The sequence below is a fragment of the Ruditapes philippinarum genome, unplaced genomic scaffold, assembly GCF_026571515.1.
Source record: "Ruditapes philippinarum isolate M1 unplaced genomic scaffold, ASM2657151v2 ctg403_1_1_1_1, whole genome shotgun sequence".
Classification (NCBI taxonomy): Eukaryota; Metazoa; Mollusca; class Bivalvia; order Venerida; family Veneridae; genus Ruditapes; species Ruditapes philippinarum.
Genome location: NW_026855774.1, coordinates 207,498 through 228,002, shown reverse-complemented (window position 1 = coordinate 228,002; position 20,505 = coordinate 207,498). Strand labels below are relative to the sequence as shown.

Genomic DNA, 20,505 nt, shown 5'->3' with positions numbered 1-20,505 from the left:
TTAATCTCTATAAGACAAAGGATCATGTATGTATATATGTTGATAGGGTCATGCAATGTATGTATGTTGATAGGGTCATGCATATATGTATGTTGATAGGATCATGTATATATGTATGTTGATAGGGTCATGTATGTATGTATGTTGATGTTTATATATGTATGTTGATAGGGTCATGTTATATGTATGTTGATAGGGTCATGTATGTATGTATGTTGATAGGGTCATGTATGTATGTATGTTGATAGGGTCATGTATATATGTATGTTGATAGGGTCATGTATATATGTATGTTGGATAGGGTCATGTATATATGTATGTTGATAGGGGTCATGTATATATGTATGTTGATAGGTCATGTATATATGTATGTTGATAGGGTCATGTATATATGTATGTTGATAGGGTCATGTATATATGTTATGTTGATAGGCAATGTCATGTATATATGTATGTTGATAGGGTCATGTATATATGTATGTTGATAGGGTCATGTATGTATGTATGTTGATAGGGTCATGTATATATGTATGTTATATATGATAGGATAGGTCATGTATATATGTATGTTGATAGGGTCATGTATATATGTATGTTGATAGGGTCATGTATTATATGTATGTTGATAGGGTCATGTATATATGTATGTTGATAGGGTCATGTATGAATATGTATGTTGATAGGGTCATGTAATGTATGTATGTTATGTATAGGGTCATGTATATATGTATGTTGATAGGGTCATGTATATATGTATGTTGATAGGGTCATGTATATATGACATGTTTGATAGGATGTATATATGTATGTTGATAGGGTCATGTATATATGTATGTATAGGATTACTGTATATATGTATATTGATATTCATGTATATTATGTATGTTGATAGGGTCATGTATATATGAATGTTGATAGGGTCATGTATATATGTATGTTGATAGGGTCATGCATTATGTATGTTTGATAGGGTCATGTATATATGTATGTTGATAGGGTCATGTATATATGTATGTTTATAGTTGATAGGGTTCATGTATATATGTATGTGATAGGGTCATGTATGTATATTACGTTGATAGGGTCATGTATATATGTATGTTGATAGGGTCATGTATGTATGTTGATAGGTCATGTATATATGTATGTTGATAGGGTCATGCATATATGTATGTTGATAGGGTCATGTATATATGTATGTTGATAGGGTCAATGTATATATGTATGTTGATAGGGTCATGTATATATGTATGTTGATAGGAGGGTCATGTATATATGTATGTTGATAGATCATGTATATCATGTATAGGTTGGATAGGGTCATGTATGTATGTTTGATAGGGTCATGTATATATGTATGTGATGGGATCATGTATATGTATGTTGATAGGGTCATGTATATATGTATGTTGATAGGGTCATGTATATATGTATGTTGATAGGGTCATGTATATATGTTTGTTGATAGGGTCATGTATGTATGTATGTTGATTGGGTCATGCATGTATGTATGTTGATAGGGTCATGTATATATGTATGTTGATAGGGTCATGTATATATGTATGTTGATAGGGTCATGTATATATGTATGTTGATAGGATCATGTATATATGTATGTTGATAGGGTCATGTATATATGTATGTTGATAGGGTCATGTATGTATGTATGTTGATAGTGTCATGTATATATGTATGTTGATAGGGTCATGTATATATGTATGTTGATAGGGTCATGTATGTATGATGATTGGGTCATGTATGTATGTATGTTGATAGGGTCATGTATGTATGTTGATAGGGTCATGTATATATGTATGTTGATAGGATCATGTATATATCTATCTATGTTGATAGGGTCATGTATATATGTATATTGATAGGGTCATGTATATATGTATGTTGATAGGATCATGTATATATGTATATTGATAGGATCATGTATATATGTATGTTGATAGGGTCATGTATATATGTATGTTGATAGGGTCATGTATATATGTATGTTGATAGGGTCATGTATATATGTATGTTGATAGGGTCATGTATATATGTATGTTGATAGGGTCATGTATATATGTATGTTGATAGGATCATGTATATATGTATGTTGATAGGGTCATGTATATATGTATGTTGATAGGGTCATGTATGTATGTTGTTGATAGGGTCATGTATATATGTATGTTGATAGGGTCATGCATATATGTATGTTGATAGGGTCATACATATATGTATGTTGACAGGGTCATATATATATGAGAATATCCAGTGAGTCACATACAGTGAGGGATGTACGCAGAATCATTCAAAGTGAATGATATACAGTGAATGATATACAGTGAGTGATATATAGTGATTAATATATAGTGAGTGATATATAGTGAGGGATACATAGTGAGTGACATACAGTGAGTGATATATAGTGAGTGATAAACAGAGAGTGATATACAGTGAGATGTATATAGTGAGTGATAAACATTGAGTGATAAACAGTGAACGATATACAGTGAGTGATAAACAGTGAACGATATACAGTGAGTGATATATAGTGAGTGATATATAGTGAGTGATATACAGAGAGTGATATTTAGTGAGTGATATATATAGTGAGTGATATATAGTGAGTGATATACAGTGAGTGATATACAGTAAATGATATATATTGAGTGATATACAGTGAGTGATATATAGTGAGTGATATACAGTAAATGATATATAGTGAGTGATATACAGTGAGTGATATACAGTGAGTGATATACAGTAAATGATATATATTGAGTGATATACAGTGAGTTATATATATTGAGGGATAGACAGAGAGTGATATACAGTGAATGATATATAGTAAATGATATACAGTGAGTGATATACAGTGAGTAGTATACAGTGAGTGATATACAGTGAGTTATAAACAATGAGTGATAGACAGAGAGTGATATACAGTGAGTGGTATACAGTGAGTTATATACAATGGGTGATATACAGTGAGTGATATACAGTGAGTTATATACAATGAATGATAGACAGAGAGTGATATACAGTGTGTGGTATACAGTGAGTTATTTACAATGAGTGATATAAAGTGAGTGATATACAGTGAGTTATATTCAATGAGTGATATAAAGTGAATGCTTATATGAATGCCAATAAATGCTTCTTCCATAAAAAAATAACGTCATTTTGATTGTTCTTCAAAAAATGTACGAAGTCTTTGGATAATCTTGTGAGAGCAATAAAGAAACATAACAATATTATATTTATAAATTGATCAGTGATCTACAATCTGGCTAACTATTTTCGTTCAGGATTCTAAATTTACAAGGTTGATTTATACGAGTCACGAAAACGAGCAAAAAATACAAAATGTACATTCATCTATTGTTCATTTATTTCTTCACTACATTATTCTATTGTATAAATTTAAAGATCCTGTACGTTGTAATTAAGGTTTTTACCACACTAAAGTGAATTTTTATACATGTTTATGTATATAATTATGCTTCTAAAACAATTTTCAAACATCGAAGAATATGCAAAATATGTACATTATATGTAATCATTAAAATATATGCATTCATTTCTTATTGTAAAATTTGACTTAGCCTTAAAAAATAAATTTCTAATTACCACCCTTTTTTAACATGAAATGTAAATGCGATAATATCTTTACAAATAATGCTTTTTGGAACTTTAAATATTGATAATCACCATTTGAGCATTAAATTTATGATGTAAAGCCATAAAAATGTGTTACATGATCTTAAATTGCCTATCAAACAAGGGACCACAAAAATTCGCTACTTAAATCAAACATTTTTTCCCATATTATTTCAAAGTGAAGGCAGGCAACTATTATGAATTGAGATAAAAATGATTATCAGTTAGATAAAGGAAGGGAAACAACTCTTTCCTAGTTAAAGTTTCAGAAAATTAAGGTCAAAGGCAATTTAAATTCATTTAAACGCAATGGCATATCTGTCATAATCAATAGCCTCGCGAGAAAAGGTTACATGTATGGTTTGTCTAATAAAAGGATTTGATTTATAAGTAATTAACATTTCCATGACCCGAGGTTTACACTTACAATACCATTAAAGTATTTGCAATTACGTGTGAACTTGTGACTTCTGGTGAATATAATGATTATCAATAAGTGAGGCCCAACTTTTATATCATTTCATTCCAGTAGTGGAGATACAGGTTATAACAATTCGTGTACACAATGTAATTATAAGAGTTTTTGTACGTATTATACGGTATTTATTCAATAACAACTTGTCAGTTTAAATCAACAAATACTTTAATTGCAACTAGCAAAGGATGCATAACTGTTACAGGCGCCGTTTATAAGTATATTCGCACACAATGTTTGCCTTCTTGTCCGTTTCCTTGTAGTCATTATCGCCTTGCAAAAAAATGATTCGGATCCCGAGGGTTGTGATTTTTTTGCATGTGAGAAAGCTATCTGTGTATTATAATATAGACTGTATAGCTTTATTAATGAATACAAAACGGTGTTTAAATTTGGAACATTCCTTTAATAGCCGTGGGAAGTCGTAATTTTACCTTGGCGTTATTGGCATAAATAAAAAATGATAAGAGTAGAAACGCGTCAAATTCTTTCAATCATATGTTTTTTGTTTCCGTTTGTAATTACATTAATTGGCTGAATTATTTCAGTAGTTTAAATATTTCATTATTATCATTTGATTGGATATTTTTATGGAAACAAAATTCCATATACGTATATAAATTAGTTTATTTTGTCAGGTTTCATTAATTATTTGACTATTGGTCAAGAGTGAAAATCCGAGCCACTTTACGGACATTAAGATAAAGAAATATGTGTAATTTTCAAGAATCATTTGTGTAACATACGTTTAAAAGTTAATTTGTGATTACTGGAAATTTTGGTAATTTGTTTTCCCCGTACGGGCCTCGTATTAATCATTATAACAATACCATTTTCACTGAATTGCCGATTAACTTATCCAATATTATATATTATTCGATACAAACGTAGAAGCTGATATCAAATATTGGTTTAGGAACCGTTTATAAAAGATATTAAATGGCTTTTAATAAAAGCCGAAATGCAAAGGAGCTTTGTTTGATTAAAGTATAGATTGGAACAAAATTCTGTTAATTGGACACGTTTAAATTCATTGAGTGTGAATACATTCGGTGGCGTTCTAAAACAAAGCCATACTCTTTAACTGTTGATACTTTCATTATAATGGAAGGAGGACATGTTTTGTAGATAACTGCAAAATTGTGGACAAAGTGAATTACACTAATGCATTTCGAGTTATGTTTTTATCTAAGGAACATTTGGATTTTTGTTTAGGTTCGAGATACAAACATTGATTAAATCATAATTGATAATGTACATGTGAATATAACGGTTATTTGTGTACATGCTAACTTACCATTGCGTATTGGAACGGAAATTAGTAGTCAGTGTCATTTGTAAATCTTTCGTTGTTTGATTTTTTTCAACGGTTGTAATGCTTTAATGTGGTAACGAATCCGACTACATGGCAAAACAAGGGCTAGGACAAGCTGCCCTCATCCCCTCCTCGTCTTTCTATCATCACTCCAAGTTACCTTTCATCGACCCTTCGAACAATGGACTAATCCTGTCGGCACCTGCCTACCCCACTGTAAGGTCAATGGATGCATCCTTAAACCCCTATAGACATATGGGTACATCTTTTGGAATTAACGGAAAGTATGTATAATAAGTTTGTAAACGTATTTTTTTCAAATGGGATTAATTCCAAAAACCTTTGAAAGTGTTTTTTTTTTCTTCTTCTTCATTTCATACAAATGGTTGTAAATGGGTTGACATGTATAAATATACATTAAATATATTCCGGCTAAAAGTTAATGGAAGTAATGTTTACATATTTTTTACACTGCCAATTCTCTAAACATTGAATAGGTATTTAAAGTCAGACGACAAATGGCAATTGGATTTATAATTTCCTGTACAAAATAGCCAGAAACTTTCCTAGCTTAACAACTGAACTAAAGCGTCTTTTTATACATATAAATATTGACTGGTTTATTATTGTATGCACATTGAAATTATTTAAAGGCAATATAATTAATTATTATTGTTCAACAAATGTGCATATAGAATTTAAAGCAAACAAAAACATATTTTCAACGAAACAATATACATACTTAAAGACGACACTTTTTCTTTAGAATTTGTCTAATATGAATGTTGTATTAGAACAATTGTGAATGCGTTTTTGTAAAACACCTCTTTTCAGAATGTTCTATTTTGCAAGAATGTAACAGTATTTGCCATTGACTTATTTTTGTTAATTTTTGAAGGTTAAAAAACTCGAGGTTAAATCTTGATAAAATCCCATGAAAACAACTTGATAATGTTGAAGTCAAACTTTTCGTGAACATCAGTTTCTGGAGTGGAATGGTATTTGAAGAGATGGTGATTTTGTTATTGATCTGATTATGTTTGAAATACTGCACTGCGGTTGTAATCTTAAAATCATTACTGTTCTAAGGTACACCGGATGAAATTATTATTCCAATTATTTCGTTCGAATAGCGACAATTAAAGTGAATTGATTTTGCAAAATGGTTTGTGCTAGTGTGCTTACATACATTTATCTTTTAGATTGATTTCTGTGCACCAAACATGCGTTTTTCTGTATCTGAATATTCATTTGCTTATATGACTGCATGTCCATAAATGACAGTGGATTACAATGGTGGCATTCTAACGGAGACACTGTACATAATCTATTTTAGTCAATAGTAGTAAAAATAAGATTTAAAAAAAGATAAATTGTAGAAGTGATTTTCACTAAAATAACAATATATCCCATGCATTTACTCTGTAAACATTGTAAAATTGTTTAAATAGCCAACATCTTGTCTAGATCTCGCTAAAAATCTTAGATATGTTTTTTTTAATGTTCCCCCTTTACAAATGCAGCAATTGTTTCAAAGGGTGAATTTTCTGATTAAAAACTGTCATAACTTCTTAATTATATTAAAGTGGAAATATTTTTTTATTTTCAGTAGAAACTGTCACTTATTTTTAAAATCTTACATTCTCAGTATCATGTTAAGTACATTTCATAATTGTATTTAGTTATGGTTATATGTATTATAATTATGTCTGTTCGTGCGTAAACAGTTTTTTTTATTGTAAATGAATATATCTTTTCAATGTATTATATTATATTATTGGAAAATACAGAATATGTAAACACTTTTAAAATCGGTAGTAAAAGATTTATATTCAAAATCATTCCGATGAGTTGATTTAAGTAATGCCACAAAAGTATACAAGAAAATAGAAAGTTCCGACGCATACAAACTTTAACGATCACCTTTTTGGTTAAATACTGCTTGAAAGGGAATGTATGAAATAAGATTATTTTGGTTCACATGTTTCCGTCAAAAACAGCAAATTACCATTAAAACAAAACGTTCGGAACAGAATTAATGCACAGTATCAATTCGTTATATCGTTCAATCTATTTCAAGGCAGGTTAATGATGCAAACTTAGATAGGATCTTTAGTTTTTTTATAAAGTGTGTTTGAACTGAATTAGGGGGATAAAACTTTAAAATTGAAATGTTTTATTTATTTTAAAGTTGTCTCCCTTGGTCTTAAGGAGATCAGTTTGCTCACGAAATATAAATACACACGTCATCATCAAGAATATTATAAATTATAATAAACTTATTGAGAACTATTATAAAATGCGTACTTTCATTTTCCGTATTTTCACTGTAAAAATTTATTTTTCACTGCAGTGAAACATATTTTCCGTATTTTCACTGATGTCTTGCTGGACTACTTTCTTCTTCACAAAATTTAGTGTTACAAATTGTAATGTCAAAAAAGAGAAAAATGTATATGAACAGGAATTTCAGGGGTTTTTTTTATAAATACAGGATTTGTTTGCATCTTGTTTTGGAATGGTATTTATATATTTAAAAACCGTCCCTATATAACTTTTATTCTGATACTATACTCCGTTTAATATGTTTGTGTGATAAATTATGTTATACTTTTCTCATAATTATGTTACTCTTTACCGCCATACATTGTTACAACGTATTGGCGATGAACATGTATATATGTTTGTGCCAAATAAAATGTTTGTTCTGTTCTGTTCTGTTCTGGTCCGTGTTAGCTCAGGATACACAGGTCGAATTTGTAACCTATAAAATCAGAAATACTGGTTTTGAAATATATACGAGTATAATATTGATGATCGGTAAGGAATGTCTTTATAATACAAATGTAGTTTATAGTCGAAATTAAAGATTTTTCATATTCGTAGATCATACAAAATGTGCCATACATTTAAATAGATACGACATTGTATATAACGCTTTTGCCGGGAAATTGATAATTATGCGTTTCATCATATAGATATATTAAATAAATATGTTTTTATCTCTGATATCTTGTCTAAAACAAACAAATCACACTGGCAACAGCAGTTTGGGTTAGAAATCCCGTTAAAAGGGGTATTAAGTTATGATAAGTTATACGTCTGCCGTTTAAATCTAAATAGAAAATGAATGTTTGAAATATTTCACACTTATGCTAGATTTTTTTCAATGTTACTCCGTGTTTTTATACTGTATAACTTTAACTTACTAGGCGAGATTTAAATATAAACCGGTCATATATAGGTTGAAAAGAATCTGTCTTTTATATATTTTAAAAGGTTAAAAGTATATTCACCGTTGGATTGTTTAACACGTTTGTACGAACAAATAAGCTGATAAGTTGGGTTATTGTGTTCCAACAAGTTCACCAAGTTCTATCAAAAGGATCAATAGATCGTTAAAAGCTTTTTAACTCTAGTTGGAGTTTTTTTGAAAAGTTCAATTGGCAGTTTTAATCCCAGAGTTGTGTCCATGTTTACTTTAGTAAAACAATAAATATGATAAGCCCTTTGACAGGATATGTGGAAGTGTTCGTTTTAAATCTCAAGTATGGTGAAAAATGATATAGAAAACATGTATGAACGTCGTGATTTATATGTTACCACTACTGTATGCAGAAACAGACGTATGTGCAAAGTCTCATATAAGTTTGAGCTGTGGGTGGCAAATGTTTCGCCAATAACATGTTTCACCCAAACTACGATCGCCATTTATCTTGTTTGGAGACGAATAAATGAAATGATTGTCTCGAACAAATATCCCTGTTTCTTGCAGCTTTATTTTCAAGCTTTGTCTAAAACTTAATTTTATACTGAGATGTACAGAAACGTTAAAACTGAGACAGTGGTATTGATAATGCTTCTAGAATATGGTAATACATCGATGTAAGTTAGTATACCCAAATACCGCTGTTTGCATAGAAATGTTGACTTAATTTAAATGTTTAAGTACTTTTACTCAAATCAAAACTTTGGAAATATGATAAGTATATGTTATATAAGGGAATATTTGTCTTCTTTAATGGTTGATAAGTGATGTTTGTCAACATTGTTTCACCGCACACTTTTGTAGAGAAAAAAACTTTGCTAAATAAATTCAAATTTTAGGTTACATTTATCGCAGTACGTGTTTAATTTGACACTTTTTAAACAAGAGTACTCCCAGTTTTTGCAACTTTGAAAAGATCTCGACAGCAGGGTAGATTTTCAAATAAATAATTCGTGTGTACCGCTCTAGATTAGTTAATACATATCGATTGTACCGATACTCTATTTACAATTAACTTTCAAAAAGTCTTATATCAGATAACGAAATAGGCTTAAAAGTGTTTTGGATTTACTGTTGAAATATTTTATGTCTTTCCTGTTAAATGTAAACATAATTACGACTTTTACAAAGTGACGTTATAACAGATATATGGTTTATTCATGAAAAGGGAGGATTTATTACAAATCATAGAAAATCTCGGATATTAAGCGTGGTCTCAGTTGTATGCTATATATCAGTTACCCGTACTAGCCTTACTTTTATTGGATAGATAATGTCTAATTTAAAGTTCAAACTTGGAGTATAGAGTAAAACTTTCGCTTCAAAAAATAGTAAAATGTCTGTTTCAAATGAGGTATTTTGTGTTCAGATAGTATATAAAGATCATGAAAGTGAGCAAGAACGTGTGGTAGACACACCCTCACAAGAAACTGTGTGCGAAAACTCGACCCCTCGGATGTCGAGATCGTCCCCAGCTTCTTCGTACCCGACTTCTCCAAGGAATTATCATCATGTTGTTTTAAGGTCGGTATTTGATTAATTTACAAATTAAGTTTGTCATAGAGACTTCTAATCTTATTGTTGATGTAATATATATGTTATATTTATTACATTTTATCCGTACTCCGTTTTTCACAATAATTCGGTTTCAAGTACTTTATAATACTGAAAAAAATATATATATTATATATAGATATATATATATAAAACCCTGATGATTTGTACAAACTTACAAAAAAAGATATGATCAAAATGTTTTTATTCAAATTCCCTAAATAATAATTATTTTTTTTGTTTTGACTGAATGTATTATACAATGGACATAAACGTGTGCTGGATTATCTATATGAACTCAACAATAAGTTAACCTAGTTAAAACCTAGATCCACCTACAACGTACTGAATTCCTTAAGATTCGTAGACAGTAGAGAGTATTAGAGTCTTCCAATTCCACGAACCGTCCGCAATCAATTTGTTTGAATCTGGATCAACATTATCTTTTTTTGTCCTGAAATTATGTTGAATTTTGTATAACGAATGATATACATGTACATCTCAAAATTGTATCATAGTTTGGGGACCTTTCTGTTGAAAATACGTCAGAGTTAAATCGTATACATATACATGCACAGTGCGTTAACTAGAGTGCAGGTATAAGTTACCCGCACTCCTCAGCACGCCCATTGATTGGTTCATTTTTGCTGGGTACGGCAGAGAAAGGAAACGCATTCAGATGCTCGTTCATTGGTTACTTTTTTCTGGGGTTTCATATTGTGACAACAAGGAATGTGTTTTTATGTTTGACTATGATACAAAAGAGAAAGAACACCAAAACACTCGGCAATCTGGGCTACGCCCCCTCGTACAAATCAGATAGCCTCGTGTTTCGGTGCTCTTTCTATTACTTATTAAATACGTAAGATTTTTATATTCATTTTATATGTTTTCTTTAATTCTTATCAGTCCTAACGATTTAGGTTTTCAGCTAATGAAAATTTAATGAATACAAATTAACCCGATTAATTTACGCAACATGACCGAACCATTACGTTATAAAGGTAAAGAATGGGTTTATAGTCGACTGCGACATCGTGTCTCTAAATGTTTGATTATTCAACATTTCGTCATTAATTCCCTTTGTAAATTGTTGCAATTTAAACTTTCTTTAGCAAATACCTGAATACCAAAAGAAATAAAACATAAATTATTTAACAATGCTGTACGATTAGTTAGGAACCCGACATGTGTACGCTTTATTCAGAGTCTATTTTAGTGATGTTAAATATTAATCAGTTTCTCTGATATCAAAATCATGAAAAATGGGAAAATAATAGCTTTGCGCGAACGAGAAGAGAAAAAAGAGGCACTGCATAAATCAGATATATATATAGATGTACATGTATAATTTTATTTGTCTTTAAGAATACTTAATATAAAGAACAGCGTTCCTTAATTACTGCAATGATAGTATCCTCCGTATCCCAGGCGCACTTGTACCGTGTTCGGAAACAGTCCCGTGGGCTCCTGCGATGTTAGTACTTACATGGACGTACGGAAAACGTATCTCATTTTATGTTTGAAGTTATTGATAGATGCCGAAGTTGCGATTTTAATGTTATACAGATTCGTGTGTGTAATTTTATTTTCTATTAGAATCGTCAACATTATTGAGTATCATCAGCCAGCCATTAAATATGAACGTTTCAATTTTCATTGCCAGTAATGAATTACATTTGTTATGTTTGCGAATCAATATAAAGTATGAAAGGGAGGGTTAATTTGCATGCTGGTTTATATGACTTGTAAACGTTCAGGTACCCTGCAGTAAATACATCATTGTATTGTTTGTATTGTTTTTTATTATGTCAGGTAAAATCGAATATATAGGATTTTTTAACTGTTTTATATAACATATATAAGTTTATTTTTGTTTGATACAAAAGCGTATACAAATATGTGATAGTTACAAACTTTGTTTTTATAAAGCAAATGTAGTACTTTTAACATTTTATCGCATGTACATGGTATATACCATTTCAAAGTTAGGGTTAATATATGCTTGATTTGGAAATTGTGATCATTTTCGGTGCTTATTAAATAACTGAATAATATTGCATAAAAACTATTTATTAGAAACGTTAATTAAAAGTCTATATGTTAAAGCTATTCTTTAGATATTTTTTATATTTCTTTTCATTTCCTGTGAGGCTGAATATGAACCTATTATGTTCTTGTTTCATATTTACTTTTCATTTATTTTAATCTCACATTAAAGTATTTAGCTAATCGTCCACTCTAAGCGACTCAAATCTTTAAATATTATACATGTTAAACCAAACCACTGATTGACTTCAGACATTTATGCTTATCTTAATAATTCAATGTTTTATTGATAAATATTTCTTAATAAGGTCGTATGTAATATAAACTACATGTAGTTAATTGATTTTTATTGAATTTAATTATTCACTTATAGCATCACAGTTTAATTTCGTAATTATGATCTGTTATAATTTGTAATGAGCATTACTGTGTATAATCGTCAAAAATAATGCAATGAGCATTGCTGGGTACACATGAGTCGTCGAAATATTTAATGAGCATTAATTGTGTAGACATGAGTCGTCAAAATATGTAATGAGCATTGTTGTGTTCACATGAGTCGTTGAAATATTAAATGAGCATTTTGTGTACTCATGAGTCATTGAAATATGTAATGAGTATTGTAGTGTACACATGAGTCGTCAAAATATGTAATGAGTATTGTTGTGTACACATGAGTCTTTGAAATATGTAATGAGTATTGTTGTGTACACATGAGTCGTCGAAATATGTAATGAGTATTGTTGTGTACACATGAGTCGTCGAAATATGTAATGAGTATTGGTGTGTACACATGAGTCGTCGAAATATGTAATGAGTATTGGTGTGTACAGATGATTCGTCGAAATATGTAATGAGGATTGTTGTGTACACATGAGTCATTAAATATGTAATGAGGATTGTTGTGTACACATGAGTTGTCGAAATATGTAATGAGTATTGGTGTGTACACATTAGTCGTCAAAATATGTAATGAGGATTGTTGTGTGCACATGATTCGTTGAAATATGTAATGAGAATTGTTGTGTACACATATGAGTCGTTGAAATATTAAATGAGCTTTGTTATGTACACATGAGTCGTTGAAATATGTAATGAGCATTGTTGGGTACACATGAGTCGTTGAAATATTAAATGAGCATTATTATGTACTCATGAGTCGTCAAAATATGTAATAAGCATTATTGGGTTCACATGAGCCGTTAAAATATTTAATGAGCATTATTGGGTTCACATGAGTCGTCGAAATATTAAATGAGCATTGTTGTGTACACATGAGTCGTTGAAATATTAAATGAGCATTGTTGGGTACACATGAGTCGTTGAAATATTAAATGAGCATTGTTGGGTACACATGAGTCGTTGAAATATGTAATGAGCATTGTTGTGTACACATGAGTCGTTGAAATATGTAATGAGCATTGTTATGTACACATGAGTCGTAGAAATATGTAATGAGCTTTGTTATGTACACATGAGTCGTCGAAATATGTAATGAGCTTTGTTATGTACACATGAGTCGTCGAAATATGTAATGAGCTTTGTTATGTACACATGAGTCGTTGAAATATATTTTGAGCTTTGTTATGTTCACATGAGTCGTTGAAATATGTAATGAGCTTTGTTATGTACACATGAGTCGTTGAAATATGTATTGAGCATTGTTTTGTTCATACGAGTCATTGAAATATGTATTGAGCATTGTTGTGTACACGTAAATATTTCTGGGTAAAACATTTGTTGTACATTTGTATAATATTATGTAATATGATCATTGTTAGTACATATGAGTCTAATAGAAATATGTTATAAGATACACGTGAGTCGTCGAAATATGTAATCATCAATTCTGGGTAAAGATGAGTCGTCGAAATATGTAATGAACATTATTTGATAAACATTAGTGTCAAAATTTGTAATATGAGCATACCTGGGTACACATGTGTAATCATATAATGAACATTATTGGGTACACAGGAGTCCTCGAAATATGAAATATTCTGTATATTGTAGTAAACTCTGATTTACACTATATGAACATTTGTACTGTATGGTACTGGCACACTTAAATTATCGTTCGTTCATGGCATGAGATCCAGTCAAACTAAGAACATTTAGGCTACTCAACGAGGTACCCGCTCTGCTAAATTAAATTAATATTTAAGCAAATAACTATATTACAGTACTTTTACTTCAGAAATGCGTCTCGCCTGGCACTTGAATCTCGTGAAGCAATGTTCAGACGAGCTATGTCGTTGCTGTCGGCAAGATGTACTAGCGTAAGACAGGACGGAGGGAGTGACGCCACCATCACGCTTGGAGCCCAGATACCTAAATACTTCTACGTCACTCAAGATAAACCCCTACCAATGGAGCCCTTAAAGGTACAATCTTTATATGTATATACACATTAGCTATTTATTATTTCGAGTTGTGAATGGAGACGATTATACGACGACATGAATTACAAGTAAAATTTCTTTTTTAAAATGACCTCTATACCATTACTGTCCCGGATATGAAAACCGTCAAAATCATAACCGGCGTATGGAAAAAACAGTATGTCTGCGAAAATAAGAATACTAGTGGCAAACTATTTAGTGAGCCCTCTTTCTCTTTCTTATATTTACGAAAATAAAAAATCTTTACTATAATATGCTTTAAAAACGACAACTATAAAATCTTCATCACGGGTCATTAAGTAAAGTATATCGCATTAATGTATTAAGGATATCGTTTGAAATATTTAATGTCGTCTATAGACACAAAAAGGGCTTATATATAACTTTATTGACATGAAATGGTGTATTAATATTCAATTTGAATGAGTGTCATTAAACTATTACATTGATCTTTAATAAAGGTATTTGACAAAATATATTAAGTTATCATGTTAAATGTACAAATATAATGCCGACAACAGGTTAATGTAAAACGGCTTTTCTATTTTCTGTGAATAGCAGTGTATGCTTATTTTTTCCATTTTCACCAAATTCTTAATAGAACATTCATTATGTTAAATCATTACACAATAACTAAGGTTAATTACAAGTAACTTCCATAACATCAGAGTAGAGTCGATTTAAGTCAAAAGGTCTACACATATAGACCGCATAGATTATTAAAATCAATGTATAATTAAGAATACACCTAGAAAATGACACCACTGTTCATGACAAAAATTGAAAATTTTCTTCATCTTAGTTTGAATATGTAATGTTAATGACTCTGTTTAGGATGTCATCATGTTCCAATATCATCTTCGTTGCTGCTTTTCAGGCATGGCGTGGTTACCATGGCAACATATATTTCGAGCCAATCAACATTAATCCAGTGAAAGGTGATATAGAATCCGCACGGGCAAGAACATCTATAACACGTCAGGACCCACAACGTAATGCAAGAACTCGAACTTCTATTCCTAAAGCGAGGGCAAGCCTAGACAATAAAGAGAATAAGCCAATACAAGAGAGCCGGAGTGATTCACGGCAGACTACAAAAAGTTCTGTTGGCAGTCGACGGTCATCTACCAGGCCAATGGCTTATTTAGATAAACAAACTGTTCTAAATAGACTTAATGAAAGTATTCACGAGGATATAGTTTGGTTAGAAGGTACGGAGAACACCGGAAGCCTTGCAGTTCGACCAAAAACATACCCAGAGAGAATGTCGCGTGACAAAGAAAGGGATCTTCAATACAATAAGGACAGGATAAAGAAAGGATCGGTTGCACATAAATTATACATTGATGGTAAATCTAGACAAAAGCCGAAATTAGCGGTCAGTGGCGGGAAGTTTACCCCACCGAACTCTCTGTCACCCTTGTTAAGGACTCAAACCCAATATTCCTTGAGTAGCCAAAGGCTCACAACAAATAGTCCGGATCCATATCACCTAAATGAGTCTAAGTTACCTCCCTTGGACCAGATTCGGGCTAGCCTTAAACACATGGACAGTAAACAGCCGAGTGGAAAATTACCTTATAACAAAACTATGACCCTTACGGAGGGTATGAAACCTTTTGTAAAATATAGCCCCGACGTGGTGGCAAAGTTTGCTCAGCAGGCTAATATATGAGAGGTTTACACACTTTATGAGAAATTAATTGTGAAATGTGGCCTGGTTTAGTCATGTCTAATCAAAGAATAAAATATGAATGTTATAAAACTTCAACTGAAATATTGCTACAATGTAGCATGCTGACATACATCGTTCAAACTTGCAGAGTACCTGTCAGAGTTTTCTTGTAAAAAGAAGTTTACAGTAAAAAATAGTACAGATTCCTTTGGTTTCGAGTAAGGATATTTCTTCTTATCACTTCTAGCAAAGGAATCACAAAAGTTTGATGGGTTAGCAGACCACACGTAAAAACTTTGTCATGGATGATTTAAGTTTACATCAACAAATACTAAGTCTTAACCGTGTATGTTTTCAATCATTTTATATTAACAAATGGCACCTGGGAAAACCTAAGGTCGATAGAGGTCGAAAATGTTAAAGTTAAGTTTTCGTAACTATCGAACTTCGAACGTAATGAATTTCCACCGACGTTTTGGAAGAATATGGAAAAGTTCGTCAAGATCATTTTTCTTACCATATTTTATCCTTGGATGTGATTGTACATGTTCAATAGGATTGTAAGCCCATCAATTGAAACCGAATAATAGTGTGTACTAATTTCGTCAGGAGAAGTCATTTATGCTTTATTTTCGTACTTTTCTTCTTCTTTTGTATTTTTCAAATGGCATGTTACATTGACTACATGTACTTTGAAAGAATTAGAAGTCTATATAAAAACTCCAATGTTATAAAATTAGTACATTTGTGATACGATTATTGTGATTGATTTATCTTTTGGACTATTTCTGTACCCGAGTATTTGTCCTTTTAAATGTTATCTGTGATAAATGTAAAACATTCATTGTATTATTGTTTAAATGTGCCAAACTTTTATATGTATACTAACTTTTTTCCTATCTCGACTGTGATAAGGGTTTTATATTCATTTTAACCAGTCTGTGACGTTCCGAATGGTCAGCATTGTTTTTTCGTCTGCCTTAAAGATATCGCTTCCGATCGATATTAAAATTACCTCCCTTTTTGTATCTTGCAATTATCGTATCAAGGCGATCATCATGTTTTACCATTACTAAGGCAGGAAATTACTGTAGCAAATTATTTTAACGATAAACTCAAGACATCTACGACCAAAATAGCAAGATGTCGCTTCAATTTCGCATGAAGAAAATTATTTTTATGATCAAATATTCAGTTAATTTATACTACATGTCATTTCTTTGCCATTACTGAATTACTAAATAAAAGTCATTTTAGAGGAATTTAATCATCTGTAGAATTATATATGAAATTGTATATTCATCATTGCTGTCAAATAAAATAACACATCACTACAGTAATATCACCAGCCCTGTGATATCAGTTTACAGCGATGGATATCTTAATATGGAATTTTATACTTAGGTTCTCAATATAAAGAAATGATAACAATTAAGGTAATAAATAATACACTATATTTGGTTAGCATTAGTGTATAGATCAGATTTTATTACAATATTTTACCACAAGGCGTCCCAAAGTAGAGAGAAGATTTATAAGATCACCGACTATCTCCCGTACGTCTGCTGTCTATACATTATATCTATTTTCTATTTGATTAGAGAAGATCCTTTAAGTAGGTTTTCTGACACCAGAAAGTATAACTGTCTATATATTTTACAAATATTCCAGAAAGCTTGTTTTTTTTATTTCTCTTTTTTCTGGGACAACATCTTGTTTACTAAGTTTGCATATTTAGGTTTATATATGCTCGACAGTTCATTTATTCCATTTCCTACGGAATTCCATAAACGACAGCCAACTGCTCACTGCCTACTGCTAACTACTTATTGACAGTCTAAGTCTATGTATGGATCAAATAGAAGTATTCCGAATGTACACACATGTGCGCCCGCCATTTTGTTGAAAAAAATCTGCTGAGGTAAACTTTGCGGAAAGCAATGGTAAGTAAATTAAAAAGGATTATTTTATAATTAAGCCTATAATAATTTGTAATTTCGAATTCATTGCAATGACTTGTGTACGTCCCACCATTGCACACTGCTTTGATTATATTATGAAATGGTTCCACGTGCCTCTTGCACAGGTGATTGATAAATTGTCAAATATAGGACTCATTTTAGGGTAAATCAACTTAATAATAAATTATTCACAAAGAATCTGTGTTCAACAATGAAAATGTACGGGCTTGAGCCCACTATTCCTCGGTTGAGAGGCGGAGATCTGGACCATTATGTCAACACTCCCTTATTTTATTTAGAATTTCATAGTTTATTAAACTTTTATTTGACAATGTAATACATTTCTAGAAGAATATCTGTAATATACTGGTGAAATCACTGGTGAAATTTAGGCTGAACATTCTCTCATAATCAAAAATGTGTGAGTTCATTTACGAGATCATTTTGGTTCAGTTTTCATTGGCTGTTAGTAATAGCTTATAAATGTGTAATTCCTTAGATGAGATGTTATGTTATGCATTTTTGTTAAGTTGATTGCACTCTTGATTAGATATGTGCTTTGAAGTTAAATTATAGAATCAATTTTATTCTAGTACAGAGGATGATAAATCTGACAGAAACATTCCAATGGAACAGCCTAAACTTTCATTGACTTCACAGACAAATAACAGAACCAATACAGCTGTATGAAAATATTGAAATTACAATGGAAGAGGAAAAGGACTACATAAATGTTTTAGTTCTTATATACGAGTTTAACTCGCCTTCCTTCTGAAAGCATAAACAAAAACAAACTTGGCAAAAACGTTCAATATTTCAATGACAAAGAGTGCAAACATGAAGTGATAAATTACAGTTTGGATCAGATTATTTTACTTTTATGAAAAGCCATCGTTATTCTAGTGTTTAAATTCAATTGTGCTATTGAACAACTCTGAGAAATAATAGATTCTTAACTATTTAAATTTACTTAAAAATTTCTGATAGATAAAATGATCATGTTAATGTTACAATATATTTTTTGACGTGTTTGGTTAAAATCCATCCTTTATATAATTTTTATAATTATCTTGTTAACGAACATACTTAAAAGTGAACTTTTATGTTGGTTTTCTATTTCTTTTTGCAATTACCGCAAATAAAACCAATGAGCAAATCTGCCCTAGTATTTGCCAGAATCATCCAATGAAAGTCATTACTATTTGTATCAGGGTTCTAGAGGTTTGACAACTAAGGTAAACAGTTCTAAGACATCGTGATAGTGTAGAGCTTCTATGGTATAATATGAAGCATTTTTAAGTTACATTTCTTACAACGTGTATATCACTTTATATTGCAGAGTATATTTAAATTAATATAATCTCATAACAATTATATAATTCATAACAGAACTTTTAATTATAATTCTGCTTTGATATTAATTACTTTCCCCGAAACTTTACAAATATTTTACACAGATTTTGATTTTTTACAGGCGTGTCCTAATTTTTATTTTTAAATAACGGTGTATACAAGAAAATATTAGCTTACTGGTCTCATTATTGTGACAAAACATACGTTTCATGTGGTGTTATAATCAATAAGTGTATTTTGTTTTTTTCGTTTTAATTGTAAATAAAAAAGTTCTTTACAAATAAAATATCATTATCTTCTTATAATTTTGTTTATGTTTTGCTACCCGGAAAACAAAATTATGACAAAATAAATTGAAATTGGTTATAAATATGTTAACCATAAAGCAAAGTTTGTTAACATGACCAAGTTGGAAAAAAACAATATTCAACATTGTCCACATTTAAATAGTGCCTTAGTCCATCAATTTTAAATGCATATATGTATTAGGAAGATGAATATTGCGTTATAGTATTAGTTCCATAAGAAATACATCTGAAGCTCCAATTGCTGACAAGTTTACTGAATATTTCCTCAAAACAGCTTTACAAGTTAACCTAAACACTCTTTTCTTAAGACAATGAAATAAAAAGACGGCCGTACAGCAATATATTGATTAATCTGTTTTCTATCCTGTGGTTTTAATGCCTTTATCATAAGTTATAAAAATCAGAAAGTAACACAGGCAATACTGCAAAAACTAAGAAATTACATGCGGAAGGCATTACATTGACTCAAATTTAGGATACCGCAGTTC

General features: G+C 30.9%; 1 protein-coding gene across 2 annotated transcripts in view; it reads left to right on the top strand.

Annotated features, from left to right (window-relative positions):
• The window catches only part of LOC132744332 (iduronate 2-sulfatase-like), a 30,196-nt gene extending 12,032 nt beyond the window's left edge, over positions 1-18,164 (top strand). For both annotated transcript variants that reach the window (XM_060733014.1, XM_060733013.1), the window contains exons 2-3: positions 14,516-14,702; positions 15,598-18,164. In XM_060733014.1, coding sequence (XP_060588997.1) covers positions 14,516-14,702; positions 15,598-16,395 — 985 coding nt within the window. In that variant the 3' untranslated portion in view covers positions 16,396-18,164. The remainder of the gene's footprint in view (positions 1-14,515; positions 14,703-15,597) is intronic.
• Positions 18,165-20,505: the final 2,341 nt, after the last annotated feature.